This window comes from Rhincodon typus, chromosome 13, assembly GCF_021869965.1.
Source record: "Rhincodon typus isolate 14 chromosome 13, sRhiTyp1.1, whole genome shotgun sequence".
In the NCBI taxonomy this organism is placed as follows: domain Eukaryota; kingdom Metazoa; phylum Chordata; class Chondrichthyes; order Orectolobiformes; family Rhincodontidae; genus Rhincodon; species Rhincodon typus.
The window spans coordinates 42,071,351-42,093,328 of record NC_063344.1 but is presented as its reverse complement, the minus strand read 5'-3'; the positions used below and the strand labels follow the sequence as shown (position 1 = coordinate 42,093,328).

At 40.6% G+C, this 21,978-nt stretch overlaps 1 protein-coding gene across 2 annotated transcripts in view; it reads right to left on the bottom strand.

Annotated features, from left to right (window-relative positions):
* The window catches only part of LOC109918580 (lysosomal amino acid transporter 1 homolog), a 62,936-nt gene that overhangs the window by 26,526 nt on the left and 14,432 nt on the right, over positions 1-21,978 (bottom strand). Inside the window, exons 1-4 of one of the 2 annotated variants that reach the window (XM_048604372.1) lie at positions 20,248-20,332; positions 14,624-14,756; positions 12,325-12,454; positions 6,969-7,077 (exon numbers count right to left, since the gene is read on the bottom strand). In XM_048604372.1, the coding sequence (XP_048460329.1) occupies positions 6,969-7,077; positions 12,325-12,454; positions 14,624-14,721 (337 nt within the window). In that variant the 5' untranslated portion in view covers positions 14,722-14,756; positions 20,248-20,332. Of the gene's footprint in view, positions 1-6,968; positions 7,078-12,324; positions 12,455-14,623; positions 14,757-20,247; positions 20,580-21,978 lie in introns of those variants that run through there. The other variant, XM_048604373.1, reaches the window with a different exon arrangement.

The window sequence follows — 21,978 nt, the reverse complement described above, 5'->3', positions numbered from 1 at the left end:
CACTCCTTGGACGACATGTCCATCCTGGGCCTCCTGCAGTGCCACAACGATGCCACCCGAAGGTTGCAGGAACAGCATCTCATATTTCGCTTGGGAACTCTGCAGCCCAATGGTATCAATGTGGACTTCACAAGCTTCAAAATCTCCCCTCTCCCGACCTCATCCCAAAACCAGCCCAACTTGTCCCCGCCTTCCTAACCTGTCCTTCCTCCCACCTATCCACTCCTCCCACCTCAAGCCCTACCCCCATCTCCTACCGACCAGCCTGAACCCGCCTCCTTGACCTGTCCATCCTCCCTGGACTGACCTATCCCCTCCCTAATTCCCCACCTACACCTACCTTTACTGGCTCCACCCCCACCTCTTTGACCTGTCTCCTCTCCACCTATCTTCTCCTTTATCCATCTTCTATCCGCCTCCCCCTCTGTCCCTATTTATTTCAGAATCCCCTTCCTCTCCCCCATTTCTGAAGAAGGGTCTAGACCCGAAATGTCAGCTTTCCTGCTCCTCTGATGCTGCTTGGCCTGCTGTGTTCATCCAGCTCGACACCTTGTTATCTCAGATTCTCCAGCATCTGCAGTTCCTACTTTCTTTGTAACAAAAATGCCTGAGCTTGATTTAACACAGCATTCTGTGGCATATCATGCTGGCAATATTCAACTACATTGCTATGTAACATGATTCTTGCAAAACATATGATCCACCCTCAGAAAAAAAAATTTCCCAAACTTTTGTTAAATTCAGCATTAAACTTTTAACAATGTATTTGAAAGATTAAGTATATAGAAATTCAGTTAATATTTAATAGTTAACAGTTAATAAAGCAGAAACATAGTAAAGTCATGATGAAACTCTTATCAGTGTATATATTTAAACACAATGAGGGTATCACTGGTAAGGCCTGTATCTATTGGCTCGCCCCAATTGTCCTTGGGGGAAGTGGTGGCTCAATGGCTTCTTGAACTGCTGCATTTCATATGGTGTTGATGTATTTGCAGTGCTGTTCGAATTTTGGTCTTGTAACAATGAACTCAGTGATACCTTTCCAAATTAATACGATGTGAGACTTAGAGGAGAATTTAAGGTTTTTACAAAGATTTGTAGCTCGGGTTGAGAGTGAGGTTATTGATTTGCTCACCGACCTGGCTTATTTTTGTTCAGACGTTTCGTCATCATGCTAGGTGACATCATCAGTGAGGCGTCCGATGAAGCGATTTTATTTTAATCCGCTTGGAATTTATACTGTCCGGTCTGTTATGGTGAGTTGTGTCATTTCCGGTTTTGTTCTGTATGGCTTTGTATATGGGGTCCAATTCTATATGTTTGTTGATTGCATTATGGGTGGAGGAACCATGCCTCTAGGAATACCCATGCGTGTCAATGTTTGGCTTGGGCTACTACAGTTACATTGTCCCAGTTAAACTGATGGCCTTCATTGTCCTAGTGTCCTGATAGTAAGGAGAGATCATCGTGTCGTTTTGCCATATGGACCGGCAGTAAAAATTCCAAGTGGAGTAGAACAACATTGCTTCGTCGGAGGCCTCACTTTTGATGTCACCTAGCACGGTGACGAAACGTCTGAATGAGAACAAGCCAGCTCAGCGAGCAAGTCAACGACCTCACTTAGTGGGGAACAAGCACGTGGTGGTACAATTCTGAGCCCAGCCACTGACAACGAGAGTCATCCTTGACTCAAGGAGTTGCTAATGATCACTTCAGAGTAATGATGACAGTGCAAAAAAAGCAAAGGCTCAATACTTCAAATTACATAAAATGTTTAACAGCTTGTTTGTGTTGTGTCTGTGCTCCACATGAATAAATCATACAGTCTGTTGGTGAGGCCGGACTTGCAGTACTGTGTACAGTTTTGGTCTCTGTATTTAAGAGAGGATGTACCATCATTGGAGGAAGTTCAAAAGAGGTTCACTTGGCTGATTCCTGGGATGAAGGGATTAGTTTATCAAGAAAGGCTAAACAGGTTAGGCCTTTATGCCTCAGAGGTTAGAAGAATAATGAATGACCTTATTGAAACATACAAGATTCCGAGAGGGTTGACAGGGTAGATGTTGAGAAGATGTTTCCACAAGTATTGGGATACTGAACGTGGTGACAGAATAAGGTGACACTCATTTAAAATTTGAGATGCAAAGGGATTTATTCTCCCAGAGGGTGGTGAAATCTTTACCAGAGAGAGGTGCGCAAGCTAGTTCACTGAATAGATTTAAAGCGGAAGGAGATAGATTTTTGAAGTATTAGAGAATGAAGGGCTATGATGAACTGGCACAATAGAGGAGTTGAAACCTGGAGCAGATCAGCAATCACCTTATTGAATGGCAAGAAAGGACTGAGGGGCTGATTAGCCTACATCTTCCATCCTTATGAATCTTCACCCATTCTAATCACCTCTTCCATCCTGCCTATCTCTCAATTCACTTCTCCCTCATTAGGCATCAACTCTAAATGCACAAATACTATTTTAAATAATTCCATGTGGTGGGGAGCTCCAAATTCTCCCTATACAATAAAGAAATTCTTTTGATATTGTTTACTTGGTTTGTTGGTACTTAACGTACACTTATGCATCTTGTTCTGGATTCAGCAAGGTACGGAAACCCTTTATTACAGTCAGCCTAGCAAACTGTCCTGGATCTCCCACGTAGATGCAATGGTCAAGAAGGCACAACAATGCCTCTTCATCCTCAGGGGCTAAGAAAATTCAGCATGTCCATACGGACACTCACCAACTTTTACAGATGCACCATAGAAAGCATTCTATCTGGGTGCATAATAGTTTGGTATCGCAACTGCTCTGTCTAAGCCTGTAAGAAACTACAGAAACTTATGCATACAGACCATCACAGAAATCAACCTCCCATCCACGGACTCCACTTACACTTCCTGTTGCCGTGGAAAGGCTGCTAACATCATCAAAGACCCCTCCTGCCCTGATAGTACCCTCTTCCATCAGGCAGGAGATACAGAAGCTTGAATAGACGCACCAACAGGTTCAAGAATAGCTTCCTTCCTGCCATTATTAGACTGATGAATGGGCCTCTCCAATTTCAAATGTAACATTGATTTTGCTTTGTGTATCTGTAATCTTGTACGCCTCACTCTGTCTAAGCACCCTATGATCTGTACGTCCTTGTATGTTATGATCTGCCTGTACTGCTGGCAAAACATAACTTTTCACTACACTTAGTACATGTGACAACACTAAATCAAATCAAAACAAAAACCTTTGATCATTTTGAAGACATTTATCAGATTCATTTTTAGTCCAAATCTGAATGAAACTACTGACTAAGGGAATAAGGAAAAACTGGTGTTTCAGTGACTGATATACAAATTGAAGACAATTGATAGAAAAAAAAGCAGAGCAGATTTGGGAAAAATGTCTTTATTTCTGGAATACAACTCTTGCAAGGCTGATAGAAAATAGGAGCAAGAGCAGGCCAATCAGCCCATCAAGCAAGCTCTGCCATTCAACATGAAAATGGCCGATCTTCTATTATTATGCCATAATTTCTTTTTCTCCCCACACACACCCAACGTCTTGACCCTCTTTAAATCTATTTATTTCTTAAACACATTCACTGACTTCACCTCCACAGCCTTCTACGGCAGAGAATTCCACAAGTTCACCACCCTTTGAGTGAAGAAATTTCTCCTCATATCAGTCCAAAATGGACTACCACATATTCTGAGATTACAATCCCTTGTTCTCCACGCCTCAGCCAGGGGAAACATCCTTCTTGCTTCCAGTCTCTCTAGCCCGTCAAAATTTTATATGTTTCAATGAGATCTCTCTCATCCCGATTGACTGATTTCATTTGTTGTCACGTGTACCTAAGTACAGTGAAAAGTTCTGTTTGCGAGCAATACAGGCAGATCATAATAAGCAAGAACATACAGATCATAGGGTGGGAAAAAAAACTTGGACAGACTAAGGCATACAGGTTACACGACATAGGACGTGTGCTAGACAAGATCAACATTAACAAGATCAGCATTACAGTATTTGAAGTTATAGAGTCCATTCATCAGTCTAATAATGGCATGGAAGATGCTGTTCTTGAACCTGCTGATGCATGTGTTCATGCTTCTGTATCTTCTGCCTGACGGAAGAGGTTGAAGGAGAGCATTTCTGGGGTGGAATGGGTCTTTGATGATGTAGGCAGCCTTTCTGCAGCAACAAAATGTGTAAATGGAGTCCACGGATATGAGTTTGGCTTCCGTTACGGTCCGGGCCGTGCACACAACCTTCTGTAGTTTCTTGCGGTCCTGGGAAGAGCAGTTGCTGTACCAGGCCATTATGCACCCAGACAGTATGCTTTCTACGGTGCATCTGTAAAAGTTGGTGAGGGACCTTATGGACATGCCAAATTTCTTAAGCCACCTTCCTGTGCCTTCTTGACGATCGCATCTACATGGGTAGTCCAGGGCAAGTTGTCAGTTACCATCACTTCTAGGAACTTGACATTCTCAACCCTCTCGACCTCTGATTCGTTGATGTAGACGGGGCTGGGGTCTCCTCCTTCCTTTCTGAAGTCAATGATTAGTTCTTTAGTTTTGCCGACATAGAGTGAGAGAGGTTGTTCTCATTGCACCATATCACCAAGCCCTCTATCTCCTTCCTGTATTCTGACTCATCATTGTTTGTTATTCGTCCTACCACAATGTGTTGTCAGCAAACTTGTAGATGGGACTAGTTCAGAATTTGGCAACACAGTTATGTGTGTACATGGGAGTACAGTAGGAGGCTGAGAACGCATCCTCGGGAGGGCTGTAGGATGGAGTGTTATTGTGGGGGAGGTGCAGTTGTCTATCTTCACTGACTGTGTTCTATGGATCAGAAAGCTGAGGATCCAGTTACACAGAGCAGAGCCGAGACCTAAGTCTTGGAGATTTTAGATCCGTCTGGAGGGGATAATGGAGTTGAAGGCGGAGCTGTAGTCGACGAGCAGGTGTGTGACATAGGTGCCCTTGTGGTCCAGATATTCCAGGGATGAATGCAGGGCTGGGGAAATGGCGTCCTCTGTGGACCTGTTGCATCGGTAGGCAAGCTGTAGGGGATTGAGGCAGGCTGGGAGACTGGAGTTGATGTGGGCCATGACCTGCCTCTCGAAGCACTTCAAGATTACGGAGGTCTGAGGCATTGGGCGGTAGCGATTAAGGCACATTGCATGTGTTTTCTTAGGTGCTGGGATGATGTTGGTCTTCTTGAAGCAGGTGGGTACTTTGGCTAGCAGGAGGGAGGGGTTGAAGATGTCGCCAGCTGGTCCACACAGGATCGGAGTGCATGGCCGGGGACACTGTCCGGGCCCGTCATTTTCCTTGGGTTGACTCCCAGGAAAACCGATCTGATGTCTGCAGTGGTGACTGAGGGAACAGGTGCAACTGGGGCTGTTGGGGCTGGTGACATCTCGCTGCTGGCATTCTGCTCGAACAGAGCTTAGAAAGCATTGAGCGCATCAGGGAGGGATGTGTCTTTGTCTGCGATCTTGCTCTGCCTTATTGGGTATCCTGTTATGTTGTTTCTGACTAAATGTGTACTCACTGCCTACTGAAGACCAGGCATGTAGTATTTTCAATGTATTTTCAATCTATTTTCAATGTTTTTAAACAAAACTTCATCAAGTTGCCTCTTTTAGACATGCTGACGTTTTTGTAAAGTTAACTGTCCAATTACTTTGCAGAGCAGATCTTGCACTTAGTAATATTCAAATATATTTGAATCAGAAACTCAAAATGGAGAAGACACAGGGGCCAGGAGTGCATAAGGTTGGTTTGGGCCTTTAACTTGGTCCGGTACTGCCTCTTAGCATCTCTGAAGACTTTACAGAGATCATATCTGGGTTTTCTGTATAGTTCTGGGTCATCTGACTTGAATGCTGCACGCTTGGTCTTCAGTAGGCAGTAAGTACAGACCTAGTCAGATTCAATCATTATTTTTGTAAGGGAGTTCGATGTACAAAGGGAACATTCTGCAGAGCTACAGGAGAGGAGTGGCCAGTTGAATTAATTTGATAGTCGCTTTTCAAACAGTTGGCACAGTAACAATGGGCCCAATGGCATTTTTCTGTGCTCCCATTTTTTATGTTATAATAGCCTTTGCTCAATCCATCGCAATCCTTTCAATTTTGAATGCATCTTTGCAACTCATTTCTGTCTTTCCTCCAATGTTCCAATATCTTTATTATAGAAATATAAACAAGTATGATCTGATACCCTTTACAGAGACATGGCTGAAGAATGATTTAACTTAGGTCCTGAGTATTGGAGGGTACATGACATTTAAAAAGGATGAGAAGCTAGAAAAACATGAAGGGTGGCTCTGTTAATTAACAATAGTACTAGCTCAATAGAAAGGGATGAATTATATTCAGGAAACCAGGGTGTAGATGCAGTTTGTATGGAGATGAGAAATGGTGAAGACAAGAGGTCACTTGTGATGTACGGGCCCCCTGATGCATCCTTGATAAACAAGAATGTGAAAGGTTATGGGGATAAGTGGGAATGTGGAATAATCAGATCAGCCATAATCTTATTGAATGGTGAAGGAGGCTTGAGCGTATGTAGGGCCTTCTGCTCCTAATTCCTCTTTTGACATATCAGCATTTTTAGGTTACTCAGAGGTGGTGGATTGACATTTGATTAAAAATACCTTGTACGATAAACCTATTTGCAATGGTTTTAAACAAAATTTCATCCAGTTGCCTCTTTTAGACATACTGAGGTTTTCATAAATTTAACTGTCCAATTAGTTTGCATGGCAGATTTTGCACTTAGCAATGTGCAAATATACTTGAACAAGAAACTCAGAAGGGAGAAGATACTATTCCACCTGGAATTGACATTTGCATTCAAACAGAAACACTAACCACAAACATTGCCTAAATTGTTGAAAAAAGATGCAAATACATATTTAAGTAAATTAAACAATATGAACCCAAATAATAACTTACACAGAATAAAATATTGCTTGCTTTTGCCTTTCCTATTCTTCAGTTTATAATAGACAAATTGTGAGATCATCATATTGTCAAGGGTAACATAAAAATTAGCTGTAACAGTCTGTAATGAAAACAACACATTATAAGTTAATTGTTATAAATTCCCAATAGAAGGTTCGCTATGCAAATAAGTTGTAGAAAGTGAAATTAGAATATCCATTACCACTAAATAACTCATTATGCTACCATGTAATATAAATGATCATTACAACAAAACTAGTTTATGGCTTTAGCTCACCATATTTAAACATGCTTATAATATGATGCATAATATAAGTATTATGTTTTCTGAAGTTTCATCAACTTATGTCAGCATCAAGGATCTACTGTGAGTTAAGAGGTGTAAGCATTAAGGCATTCTGTCTTGAACATAGCTATACGTTGTGTTTCACTGCTATATTTCTTAGTTGCATAGTAATAATATGTTTGATTAATGACTTCTCCAGCCATTTGAGATAGGGTTCAACAGCTTCTCAGTTGCAATAGTTGTGATGATGTTGCTGACATTGCTAGTGAGCAGTCACCAAACAGATAATTACTAGGAATAAGTCCCTGGATTGGTTTTGCGGAAAGAAAATTAGCCATTTGCTCTGGTTTTTATATAGCAGAAGCAGAAAAATTTCATTTAAATTATATTTGGAACTTCTATAGACCCAAAACAAAACCAGAAAGAAAAAACATAATGCGAGGAAGGAGAGATTGTTTTTCACAAAGAGTTTATGGGAGAGGCCTGTCCATGAGTTTGTCGCGTGTTGATGGCTCTGGACAGACTTTTTTTTGTTTGCAACTTTTATGGTCCAAAAAAAAATGTAGCTGTTTAAATAAGGACAGGGATCAGTATTTCTTTTCTCAGACCCAGACTTTGAAAGTTGATTGATAGAGATTTGAAGAGGAGGCTTTTTCCAGTTGATGGTAGCTTCAGCTCAGTGCTTCTTTTATAAAATATTTTAATTTTTTAATGATAATTTTCTTCTTTACATGCTTAAGATTAAAATCCGTGGGTAAGGAAGGTTTTTTTTTAATATCTAAGGTTCTTTTAAGGGCTTCTTTTGAGGTATAATGTCACTGAGGCTTATGGAAGACACAGGGAGGTATGGTTAGTAGATTTAGAGAGAGGTGGTTACACAGCAGCACCAGTCAAATACATGGGTGACTGACAGAAAAAGTAAGAAGGTTGTTCACAAGTCTCCTGCGGCTACACCTCTCTCAAACAGATATTCCGTTTTGGGTACTCTTAGAGGGGGGGAATAGTCTCTCAGAGGAAAATAGAAGTGGCAGTCAGAATATGGGCACTAAGAATGAATTCATGTTAAGCAGGGTTTGCCAAAATTTAAAAGAATAATTGTTATAGGGGACTCTCCCAAAAGGGGCACACAGATTGGAGATTCTGTGACAATAACCACGAAGCCAGGATAGTACATTGCTTTCCTGGTGCCAGGGTCACGGATGTCTCAAAATGATTGAAGTAAATTGTCAAAGGAGATAGGGAGAAGCTGGAAGTTGTTGTATATAATCAGTAAGAATGACATAGTTAGCGAAAAGGTTAAGGCTTTGCAGAGTGAATACAGGAGATTAGGTAGAAGGTTAAAAAACACAACCTCAGAAGGTAGTAATCTCTGGTTAGTCCCAGTGTCACATTCTAATGAGAGTAGGAATACAAAGAAAGGGCAGGTAAATCAACAGCTGAAGAGATGGTGCAATATTCAAGGGTCCAGATTTTTAGATCATTGGGATCTCTTCTAGAGCAAAAAAGGCCTGTTCAAAACAGATGGGTTTTACCTCAAGGGGCCAATGTCCTGGTGGGGAGATTTGCTACTGCTGTTTCAAGAGCCTTTGAACTAGTGGGGGGGGGGGTGGAGATCCTAAGAAAATACAAAGGAGATGAGGTTGGTTTGGAATCAAAAAGAACAAGTTAATTAGAAAAGACAGAAAACAGCAAGTCAGAGAACAAGGTAACTCTGAAGAATTAAACTACATTTATTTCAATGCAAGGGCTTGCGGGTAACTTACGGCATGTATGGGAACATGGGACCAGGACGTCATAGCTATTACAGAAACTTGGCTGAGGGAAGGACAGGACTCGCAGCTCAGTGTTCTGGGTTTTACATCTGTTAGGAAGAATAGAAAGGGAGGCAAGGGAGGGTGGTGTTTTTGATTAAGTTACTACTGAACTTAGAGAGAGGAGATTTCTGAGGGATCATCCAGTGAAGCTATATGGGTGGAACTTAGAAATAGGAAAGGGATTATCACCCTGACGGGATGGCAGTATAGAAACCACCCCATAGTCAGAGGGAAATTAAGAAGCAAATATGTAGAGAGATCTCAGATAGTTGTAAGAATATTAGGGCTGTAACAGTAGGGGATTTTTAATTTTCCAAATATTGACTGAGACTGCTATAGTGTTAAGGGCTTGGATGGTGAGGAATTTGTTGAATGCATTCAAGATAGTTTTCTTTATTAATGTTTAAATGTACCTAATACTGAAGGAGTAAAATCTGACCTCCTCTAGGGAAGCAAGGCAGGGCAAGTGAGTGAAGTGTCATTGGGGGTTCACTTTGGAACTAGTGATCATAATTCTATTAGTTTTAAAATAGTTATGGAAAAGGATAGGCTGTTAAAGTTCTTAATTGGAGTAAGGCAAACTTGAATGATGAGAAAGGAACTTTCAAAAACTGATTAGAGTAGACTGTTCGCAGGTAAAGGGATGACTGAGAAGTGGGAGGCTTTCAAAAGAGTGATAATGAGAGTTGAGAGGCATTATGTTTCTGCTTGAGTGAAGGGTAAGGCTGGTAAGAGTAGGGTACAATGGATGAATAAAGATATTGAGGTTCTGATCAAGAATAAGAAAAAGCCATATTAGATCCAGACAACTGGAATCAAACAAATCTCTTCAAGAGTGTAGTGGGTGTTCTTAAGAGGGAAATCAGGAAGGCAAAAGGGGGATATGAGAGATCCTTAACCTTGTCTGCCAAGGCTAAGCCAAAGAGATTCTACAAGTACATTTAGAGCATAAGAGCAACTAAGGAGAAAATAGGGCCCCTTAAAGATCAACAAGGCCATCTATGTGTTGAACATCAGGAAATGGGCATGATACTAAATGAATATTTTGCATCAGTTTTTTTACTGTGAAGAAAGAAACGGAGGCTAGAGAAGTCTGAAATAAATACTGATGTTTTGAAAACAGTTCACATTACAGAAGAGGAAGTGCTGTAGGTCTTAAAAAATATAAAAGGTGGATAAATTTCTGGGGACCTGACCAAGTGTATCCCAGGATGTTGTGGGAACATAGGGAAGAAATTGCAGGACTTGTAGCAGGAATATTTTATCATCGATAACCATGGGTGAGGTGCTCAAAGATTGGAGGGTGGCTAATGTTATGCTTTTATTTAAGAAAGGCTGCGAGAAGTGTGGGAACTATAGACCTGAGAGTGTGACATTGGTGGTGGGTAAGTTATTGGAGGTGATTCTGAAAGGTAGGATTTATATGCATTTGGAGAGGCAAGGACTGAGTAAGGTTAGTCAGCATAGCTTTGTGCAAGGAAAATCATGTCTCACAAACTTGATTGAATTTTTTGAGGAAGTAACCAAAAAAACTGATGAAGGCAGAGTGGTAGGCATTGTTTACATGGACTTTAGTAGAGCTTTTGACAAGATTCCAGATGGTAAACTAATCAGTACAGTTAGATCACAACAAATTCAGGGAGAGTTTGCCAATTGGATACAAAATTGGCTTGATGGTAGGCAACAGAGGGTGCTGGTGGTGGTGGAGGGTTGTTTTTCTGACTGGAGGCCTGTGACCAGCAGTGTTCCACAGGGATCAGTACTGGGTTCACTTTTGCTTGTCATTTATATAAACGAGTTAGATGAGAATTTAGGAGGCGTAGTTAGTGAGTTTGCAGATGACACCAAAATGGTGGCAGCCTGAACAGTGAAAAAGGTTATCTAAGATTACAAAGAGATCTTCATCAATTGGGTCAACAGGCTGAGGAATGGCAAATGGAGTTTTGTTTGGATAACTGCGAGGTATTGCATTTTGATAAAATAAACAAGGGCAGGACTTACACAATTATTGGTAGAGCCCTGGGTAGAGTTGTAGAACAGAGAGAGACCCAGGGGTTCAGGTACATGATTCTTTGAAATCTATGTCACATGTAGACAGGGTGATTAAGAAGGCATTTAGTACGCATGCCTCCTTTGCTCAGTCCCTTGACTATAGGAGTTGGGGTGGCCTGTTGAGGTTGTACAGGCATTGTTGAGGCCTCTTCTGGAGTACAATGTGCAGTTCTGGTCGCTCTGCTTTAGGAAGGATATTATTAAATTGGAAAGGGTTCAGAAAAGATTTGCCAGGACGTTGCCAGGAATGGAAGGTTTGAGTTATAAAGATAGGCTGGGACTTTTTTCACTGGAGCATAGGAGGTTGAGGGTTGACATTATAGAGGTTTAAAAGTCATGAAAGGCATAGATAAGGGGCGAATAGCAAGGGTATTTTCCCCAGGGTTGGGCAAGATCAAAACTAAGGGGCATATTTTTAAGGTGAGAGGAGAAAGATTTAAAAGGGACACAAGGGGCAACTTTTTTATACAGATAGTGGTTTGTATGTGGAATGAACTGCCGCAGGAAGTGGTGGCTGCAGGTAAGAAGTTACAACATTTAAAAGACATTCGATAAGTACATAAATAGGAAAGATTTGGAGGGACATGGGCCAAATGCAGGCAAGTGGGACTAGTTTGGTTTGAGAACATGGTTGACATGGACTAGTTGGACTGAAGGGTCTGTTTCCACGCTGTAAGACTGTGAATCTATGGTTTTGAATACTTTTCCAGTGTCAAAATGGTTAAAACAAGGGAGGTTTGAAATAAAAACAAGTTGCAATCAGATTGGTTCAATGGAAACTTACTGGCAAAAACTATTTTAGTTCAATTTTATGGCTGGTTTTCTGAAATTGCAGAACTAAGTTATCATCTATTCAATTTGGTGCATTGAAGAGAAAGGAACAAAATCAGAATATTGCGTGTCTCCTCCTTCAACATTCTTTAATCATGCTGTCTGAGTGGAATTTGCACATTCTCCCCGAGTCTGTGCAAGTTTCCTCCGGGTGCTCCAGTTTCCTCCCACAGTCAAAAGATGTGCAGGTTAAGTGGATTAACCATGCTGGGTGAGATATACTTGAGGGTCAGTGTGGACTTGATGGGCCAGATGGCCTGCTTCCACACTGTAAGAGTTCTGTGATTCATATTTTTTAAATTTATAATAGGAAATCTAATATCTATGCTAAACTTTGGTTCTTACAAATAACACATTTATTTACCTGAATAAGCAGCTGATTGGTCAAATAGCAGCCAATAAAATTGGTAATGTCACCACAGACCCAACAAAGCAGAAATCCCACTGACAATGCGTGATCCACCTTCTCATTCTTGTAAGCGACATACATTTGCCTAAATAACAATGAAATTGGTAATAGTACAGTTTTATTTTTATAGAATAAAATTTTGTGTGACATTTATTAAATATATACAAACTCTTCCCTTGTTTGGCTGTTAACAATGCTCATAAACAGACTCTGAAACATCTCTTAAATAAAGTGTGCAATGCTGTTACATTAGATTATTTGCCCAAGTTTGTGAAAATATCAATAATATAAATGTAAAATATTAATATTTTCACAAAGATGTTTACTCAGAATTTGCAAATTTAATCACTCTAACTTCTGACCAGCTTTCAATCTGTAATTATTGCAGGTTTCAAATGTTACTTGACAATGCAGGTGAATGGAGTGTAGAAGAGAACAAGAATGGTGTAATGAGTTCTTTACTCAACACACTGTGTTTACAGGTGACGGAATGATGTTTGGAGGCCTGAGTGCAAATATCGGTTGGATAAATGGCAAACCATGGTGCTTTGGCTCTTGTCAAAAATGTGAAGAAATTAATAAAACAAAAAAAAAAAGTGCTCAAGCCATCATCCCTTGTACCCTTTACCACCCCCACAAATACCCATTTCCCATACCAACCCATGCCACTTCATTCCCTGACCTAACCCCCAGGGCACTCATACTATCCAACTCACCAGTGTAATCACAAATTCTCAATGGTTCCTCATGCCAAGTTATGTCCTCCACTCATCCCACGGTTGTTTAAAGCCCAAATACTAATGTATGACCCTCCACCCAATTTTCTATGGTCCTTTATAACACTTATTCCAATCCTGCCATCCCGTCACCCTCCTGGCTCTTTTTCCCTACACTCTCATACTGCTTACTGATGCCAACCATTGCCACTCTCTTTGGCCTGACATCTACCATTCCAAATCACCATGTAAAATTCAGGAAACATATGAAATTAAATAATGTTGCATCTTTTGCTAAATTCACGATCATAAACAACACTGATTGAAAAAAAATGACTGTCTTCAATGTCCTTTAACCGCTTAAAAAACAAGTATCTTCAAAGACTTTATAACCACTTGGAGCTGTCAATCAAACCATAAACCGACAGACACCCCATTGTGATAATGAAAGGATATGACTTCTCTCATGCAGCATTCATTTTTTTTAAACACACATTAACATCCACTTTTAACAATCCCAGAGGGCACCTTACTTCTCCCAAAAGTTATAGTCATTGGGTCAGAACGTCAGAGCAGCACAGAAAACAGCTCTTTGGCCTATCATTGACAATGTTGGTCACCAAACACCTGTCTATTGTATTCTCATTTCCCAGCACTTGGTATGTAGCCTTGTATGCTATGGCATTTCAGGTGTTAATTTAAATTTGTCTTAAATGTTGTGATGTTTCCTGTCTCTAACACCGTTTCAGATGGTATGTTCCAGATACCAACCACCCTCTGGGTGAAACAATTTGTCCTTAAATCCTCTCCTTACCTTAAATATATGTCCGCCAGTAATTGAAGCCTTTTAGTCCTACTGACCCAATCACGTCCCTCCTAATCTTATGGGCCTAAATCAGGTGTCCCCTGCTCCGAAAATGATATCAAAAAAGTATCGCTCCTCTCCAAAAGGGTACCTTGCCTCCCCAAGGAACTCAACCCCATTCCCTGCGCTGCAAAACAGCAGGGTCTGAGCTCAGGGACACCTCATGGATGCCTCCACTGAGATGTAGAGCCTCTCCATCCACCTAAAAATATTAGTCAAAGGTGGAATTTAATGGGCCTGGCAATGAAAATATTGCCACAACTATTTCCAGAAATCCAGTCAGAATTAAACCCCAATTAGACAGTCCATTGTGCACAGACTATCTCTTTTCATTTTTCCTGTATTTCAATTGTGGACTAAATAGAGAAAAGGGCTGCTTTAAAACCAAGGATTGCTGACTGGTTACCGCATGCTTATGAAAACACATAACCTGACAATCAGTGAAAGAAAAACAAATTCCTGGAGAAACTCTACAGATCTGGTAATATCTCTGGAGGGAAGACAGAGGTAATGTTTTGGGTCTAGTGATCATCCTTCTGAACTCATTTTAAGTACTATTTACACAGCTGCTTGTTCAAGCAGTAGTAGAAGGTTACAGAGGAGTCAGAGCCAAGGGAGTATAAACAGAGATTCAGTAGGCAACAAGTTACGAGTTGTTCTGTGGATTACTGACCAGTTATCAACAAATTCCGTCTGCCTACCAACAACTATGTGATTGGCTCCCAGCTGGCTGAACAGCTTAAAGCTGTGAACAAGATAGGGAGAGGACATCAAATCTCCATAAACCCAGGAGCTGTCTCTGTTCTCTGCAGCAAAAAAAAAAACAAGAAATACTGGTTATACTTGAAGAAAATCAGTTTAACTTAACTTCAGCAATGGCTGCAAGGGAAGACTTTAAATTCATAAATTAGGGACCTTCTTAAATGTGGACCTGTCAACCTGTGCCTCCTGCAAACAAGTGAAGGCTTCCGGAGAAAGAAGACCATGAAGCAGGGTTCTGTGCAACACAAGAATCATGTCGACAGATCCTGTGAATGGGGACCATTGAGTGTGTGTGGTGGGTGTATGTACGATGTGCGTGTGCTCACATGGATGTGGAGGGGAGGGTGGGTGCATGCGAGTGTATCTCAAGAAGGGTGTGTAGCTGAGGAAGGATCTTGTTGCTATAGAGGGAATGCTGCGATGGCTTACCAGTCTGATTCCTGGGTTGGCAGGACTCACGTACAAGGAGAGATTGAATCGGTTGGGATTACATTCGCTGGAGTTTAGATGAATGACATGGTGTGATCAGGAACAGCTCTTCAGGTGAAGTAGCTGATAGAAGATGACTTAAGCTATAACTTGTGTGCTATGTCTTGGACAGCATTATAATTAATGATTCTGACCCTTTCTAGTGATGGGAAACTCAAATCAACCAAAGGAGCTATCAGAGGCAAGACATCTCTGTCCAAAGCTGGTATTTACACAATAGAATTTGGATATTTCTCATCTTCCCCGAACAAAAAGACAAAAAAAAAGTTCAAATTACTTGATTTTAATTTGTTGCAGTAGTTGTACATTAAATTCTTATTAAAACAGTTTCTTATGAACCTTGAAAAGACAAAATGTCTTTGATAAATTACAATTTGCATTCATGGAATTCCCTCCCTAAAGGCATTGTGCATCAACTTACTCCACATGGACTGCAGGGGTTCAAGATGGCAGCTCACCATTACTTTCTTGAGGGCAACTAAGGTTGGGCAATAACTGCAGGTCCAACCAGTGAAATCCATAACCCACAAATAAATTAAAAAAAAAAACATACACATGAAGCTCCCTAGTAAGAAAAGTAAAAATATACAAAAAAAAAACATATTCCGAGGCACAAAGTTGATTTTGCATAGTTGCAAAATCTGTTGCAAGACATTTGACGTCTAAACAGGCATAAAACATGAAAATGTAACATGATGGCATGTGAAGTAAATGTCAGCATGACCTACACAAGATCCATTAACAATAATGTCAACATTGTTAAAAAATAAAAAGGTAACGAGTATTGGCTTCACTTTCAGAACAAGGCCATAGGGTTAGGTGTCAGGGACTGACAGATTTTACTTCATGACTTATCTGTGAGACTAACCTTTGAAATATTTCGTATCTGCTTGGATGATGGCACTTCCATTTGTGTTTGAAACAAGTTAAGCAGAGTAATGTTTTGGTGATAATCTCATCAGTAAGCTTTACATTAAGAACTACATGCCTTGTAATTCTAAAAGCTGTCTTTCATAAGAGTTTTCAAAATGACTAATGTTAAGAGGTCTATGACAGGAATTTCTTTGCGCCAAAGGTTTGACATTTTCCCATTCTTTTTCCAATCCCTTTTATGCTCTTCTTTGCTGAAGATTATAATTCATGCTACAGTACTGCTCCACCTATACTGGTAGCCTTAAACTTCATCACATGATCGCTCTTCACATGCCAGCTTGCACCCTGAAGGTCAGGGAACCGTTAAATCAGGAAAGCCATTACAACCAAACCCAATTGTTTCTCCATTCAATGTACACAACTACATGTCAGTAGGGGCTCAGTGAAAATTAGAAGTGAAATCCTTTCTGACTCTGTACTTCTTTCCCCAACAGGACAGTAATGCTTGTTATAGCACACTCACCATTATCCAAGGTTGTTTAGGCTAACTCAGATTTTGTTTCACTTTATAATTTAATTATAGTTTTGTATACGGAATGCTGTAAAAGGTAGCTCAAAGCTTTCTCCTCACCATTGCCATTTGTATTCAGAGATGAGTAATATGGAACAATGATAGCCTCATGCTTTCTTGTTAAGGGAGCGGAGACTGACATCCTATCCAGAGTAATGATATGTCAGATGCCTTCTCCCTCCTCCTCCTGCTGCTATAAACAGCTTGTCCTCTTTCCTCCATCTCCTTGTGATGCTGCAGCGTGACAGGAACAGTAACTACAGCCGCAACGTAAGGAGCAAGTGGTACCACTCAGCAGCCTTTCTAAAGGTCTTCTAAAGACTCAGTACCACTCCCTTCAGTTACTGAGCTTCTGCCAACTTCTCTAATGACACAGTACTACAACCACCTCCACAGCAATGTAGTCAAAAACATATCTAATGAAAGTGGATAGGTGATACTGTTAGATAGCGCTGTTGGGAGAGGTGGAGGGGGAAGGAGTGGGATGGGAGCGTGCCCATGATGCAGCTGAACAGATGGTAAGCTGCACATGGCTAAAAGGAGGACATTAAATGTACCAGACAGGGCCAAAATAGCAAAAGAGTGCTGAACCAGCATCAGACACTGGCTGGCATCACGATCTGCCAATTCTATGCACTTCTGTGATATACATGGGACACGCATTGCTGTTGGTCTTCAAAATAAGATATCAACAGGGCCAGCATTGGGCACAGTTGGGAACAACCCCCTGCTGAAACCAGCTGTCATGCCTTGTCTGGATTTCCTTCCATCAATCCTTCCGGCCTGAGCTACTGATATCACCTGGGGAGGGTGTTACCACTTTGCCAGGAAGGCTCATTCTTAATGAACAATGATTTATTATATATTCCTTAGTAGCTAGTTATATTACCTCTGACGTACACAACTGTATCACAAGAAACAATCAGGCCTAATTTAAGACTGAGTCTATTTTAGCTACATTCTGTTCAAAGGGAGAATAATCACCAAAGCATACCCTGCAGATGGGAGAACTGATATAGTCACCATAGTCCTACTGGACCATAGGGCTGTTCATCAGAGATAGACGATTGGTGATGGTTTGACCGGACGGTCATCGCACCTCAAGCAAGGGGAGAGATTGAGAAGAAAAGACCTTCATGGTAACCTCATTCAGTATAGGAATTGAACCCACACTTTTGGTCTTACTCTGTATCACCAACCAGCCATTCAGCCAACTGAGCTTACTAACTCCCAGAGGTAATATTGCCACCTTCTTACCAGACCATAGGACTGCTCTCTCATTAGAGAGAAACATTTGATGGTGGCTTAAATGGAGGGTCACCACGCCTCAGGTGAGGGGAGAGGTTGGGAAGGAAAATCCTTTATGGCTACCTCAGCTAGTGCGGGAATTGAACCCATGCTGTTGGCGTCACAAACTAGTTGTCCAGCCAACTGAGCTAAATCAATCTCGCTAGACTGGTCTGTTCCTTCCACGAGCAGTCCTTTATATTCTGATGGGCAGAGCTTACCTTGTCATGTTTGTTAACCCTTTCAGGTTCTGACTGACTTGTACAACAACTAAATGTCAGCTTTTGAGTATCTGCTGTTTGTGTTGCATGCTTATGACTATTTGGTTCCTAGAAGTGTTGTCATCCAATGAAATGCAGGAGCTTTGATACACTGTTCCAGTATTCTAATTGGTCCAGGAGAACTGTGCAACTGGTGGGTACAGGACTTAGCAAATTACAGGAACTGGATGGAAATAGAGTCAAAATAGCTGTAGATGTCAGAGGGCTTAATAAAAGATCTCCATTACCTGAGACAGTAGCTGTTGGTAATGATTCTTTTGTCACTATTTATAGCTGTTCCAAGCCCATCATTTGTTAATCATGCAAGTCTGGGATCTTTCATTAGAAAAGTTAGAAATGTTTTCAAATCGTAAGGCAAAAAAGGGTGGGAAGGGAGAAGAGATTAAATAACGATAGAGTTGGTGTTACAAGGCCAAAGGGAGTCGTAATGAGATGAAAGAAGAAAACAAAGTATCTGTGGAGGTGTGAAAGGGAGAAGGATGAACAGTAATCATCCAATAGCAGAGAAAGAAAAAAAGACAATAAAAGTCAACCTGCAAATAAAGCGACATAAAATGAAGAAAGAGGCTACATTCTGAGATTGTTGATGTCAATGTTGAATCCTGAAGGTTGTTAAGAATCTAACTGAAAGATGAAGTTTGCACAGAGCTATATTGAAATACTGCACAAAAGGATCATAAGAAAAAGGAGTGGGGTAGGCCATTTGTTTCTTTCAGCCTACTCCATCATTTGATAAAATCTTTGATATGATTGCAACTTCACTTCAGCTTCCTAACTATCTCCCATAACTCTCAACTTTCTTGTCAAAAGTTTGTCTAGCTCAGCCTTGAATGTGTTCAATGTTCCAGCCTCCACTGCTCTCAGGGTAGGAGAATTCTAAACTCTAATGACCCTCAAGAGAATCATTTCTCTTCATTTCCATCTTAAATGGAATGTCCCTTATTTTCAAACAGTGCCCAACTCCCAAGTTCCAGAATTCTCCACAAGGATAGGAGACATTATCCCAGCATCAAATCTAGCAAGCCCTCAGAATCAGATGTTTCAATAAAACTGCCCCGCGCCCTTCTAAACTCTATGAATGCTTCACCTTGCATCATACAACTCCACATTATCTCAGGAATCAGCATTGTGAACATTCTCCGAACTGATTCCATATAAAATATACCTTCCTTAAGTAAGGAGATCAATACTGTACACAGCTCTCCAGATGCAATTAGTTCAAGTTCTGTCTGGTTGTAGCAACTCTTTCCTGCTTTTATTCTCCACTCCCTTTGCATTGAAGGCCACACTCTAATTGCTTCCCCAGTGAGGCTTCTGTAACTACAAGATAGCTTTTAGTGATTCATATATCAGGACCTCCAGATCTATCTGTACCACAAATTTCTGCCTTCTCTCTTGATTTAAATATGGAGTCTTTATCCATAACAGCACAATGGCTCCAGCAACCCTTGGTGCCAGCTGGCCACAATAGACCATGGGCAGTCTCCATGTGCGCATGTGCCAATGATGTCACCAGGCTGGGGTTGAAGTGGCAAGTCATTGCCCATCTTTTTAGGACCAGCCACACCACATGATCTATTACTAAATGTACACTAAGTAAATTACGCTTAACTAACGTCATGGTTATTATATGATAACTAAGACCCAAATTATACTTAACTAACTTAATGCTTATTGTATGATAATTAAGACCATTAAACATAACTCATACAATAACAATTACAGACATTGATTCAAAGGTACATTTGTAAATACACTTTCAGTTCCTTCAAAACTCATTCAGACATAAAGCACATAGAAGATTCATGGTACCTCTTTATTGTTTGGAAGCTATTTATTATTGTACACTCACTGTTATTACTGAAGGATCTAATTACTTTTCTACGAAATTTATGTTTCAACTTTGGTATTTAAATCACGGCGCACAATAAATCTAATGTGCTTTTGGAATACAAAGTAAAATCAACACAATAAAAATCATAAAAATGTACAGCTGGATTGAAAGAACTATGGATTTATTTTTTTTAAACTTACGGTAAAGAAGCAAAGAGAAAACAGCAAATTGAGGCAAGTCCTAGAACTGCACTCCAGAGTTCCCAAAGATTCTGCACACATTCTTCCATCACAGAAGATATCCAACTTTCATTTCCACATAACAGACCATTCTTTCCCACAGTGGCATTGGATTCATGGTAATTCTTTGAAAATTGGAGTAAAACTCTCATGATGTTAATAGAGGAAAACGAGAGATGGGCGACTGCAGTATCCTGAACCTGGACCTTGCTCCAGGAACTTGTCTCTTTATAGTTAGTCACTGAGATCTTATCAGCTGAACAGATCCTGTTACAGTTTCAACATGAGTCACCCTGAAAAAAAACACCTTTGCATTAGTTCAGATCTAAAATTTAACTTGACTTGAATCATTTCCATGAAAAATCATCATAAATTCAGAAAAGGATGTTATCCCTCACAGATATGAACAAGAACGAGTAGAAGGCCCACTCAAAGAATTTAAAGTTACATAGAGTGCAATAACAAATAAAAATGGGCACTGGCCCAACCAGTCTGTACATATGTTTGTTTTTCATTGTAAAGTGGTCCACTCCTATGTACTTGTTCTGTTCTGATATCATTTTCGTTCGAACGCCTGTCTAATCCATTATTGAATAACTTTGTACATTTCAGAGCACCTCAATGCTCCGTCTAAAAATATTCTTTTCACTGCGATTTCCAAACTATCTTATATTAAATTATATAACTCTGTAACATCTGTCACTGGAAACAGTGTAATTCTATAACAGTGAATCATTGAACCACAGAAAAGGGCTTTTGGTTTATTAAGTTTGGAACGTCAAAAAGTACTCTACTTCTACAATGGGCCCACATTCCAAAACTTGGCCCATAGCTTTGAATGTTCTCTTGTGCTCTTACAAGTACTTTTTGAAGGTTGTGAGGTATCCCACCCCAACTATCTTCCCAGCAGTGCACTCCAGGTTCCCACCATTCTGTGAATGAAAGACTTTTCCTCAAATCCCCTCTAAACCTCCAGTCTTTCACCTTGACTTGATTCTCCTTTGTTACTGATCCTTCAACTAAGAACAGCTACTTTCTATCTACCCTGTGCATGTCCCTTATAATCTTATACATCTCGATCAGGATCCCCTTGCTGATATAGGAACAGGAGTAGGCCATTCAGCCCCTCGAGCCTGCTCTGCCATTCAATAAGATCATGGCTGATCTATGACCTAACCCCACATGCTTGCCATGGCCCAAAATCCCTTGATAACCCAGCTTAATAAAAAAAAAATTGGCTCAGATTTAAAGTTAACAACAGAATTAGCACCAACTGCCTTTTGAGGAAGGGAGTTCCAAACCTCTACTACTCTTTGCATGTAGAAATGCTTTCTAACATCTTGCCTAAATGACCTGGCCTTAATTCTTAGTCTACGCTCCCTGGTTCTAGAATGTTCAACCTGTGGAAATAATTTCTTTATCTACCCTGTCTCTCTTGGTTAATATCCCGAAGACCTCAATTAGATCACCCCCTAACCTGCTAAATTCTGAAGAATAAAGGCCTAATTTGTCTAATCTCTGCTCACAACTTAATGCCCGAGTCCAGCTATCATTCTTGTAAACCTGCATTAAACTCCCTCCATGGCCAAAACATCATTCCTAAGGTGTAACACAGTGTGGAGCTGGAGGAACACAGCAGGCCAGGCAGCATCAGAGGAGCAGGAAAGCTGATGTTTCGGGTCAGCACCCTTC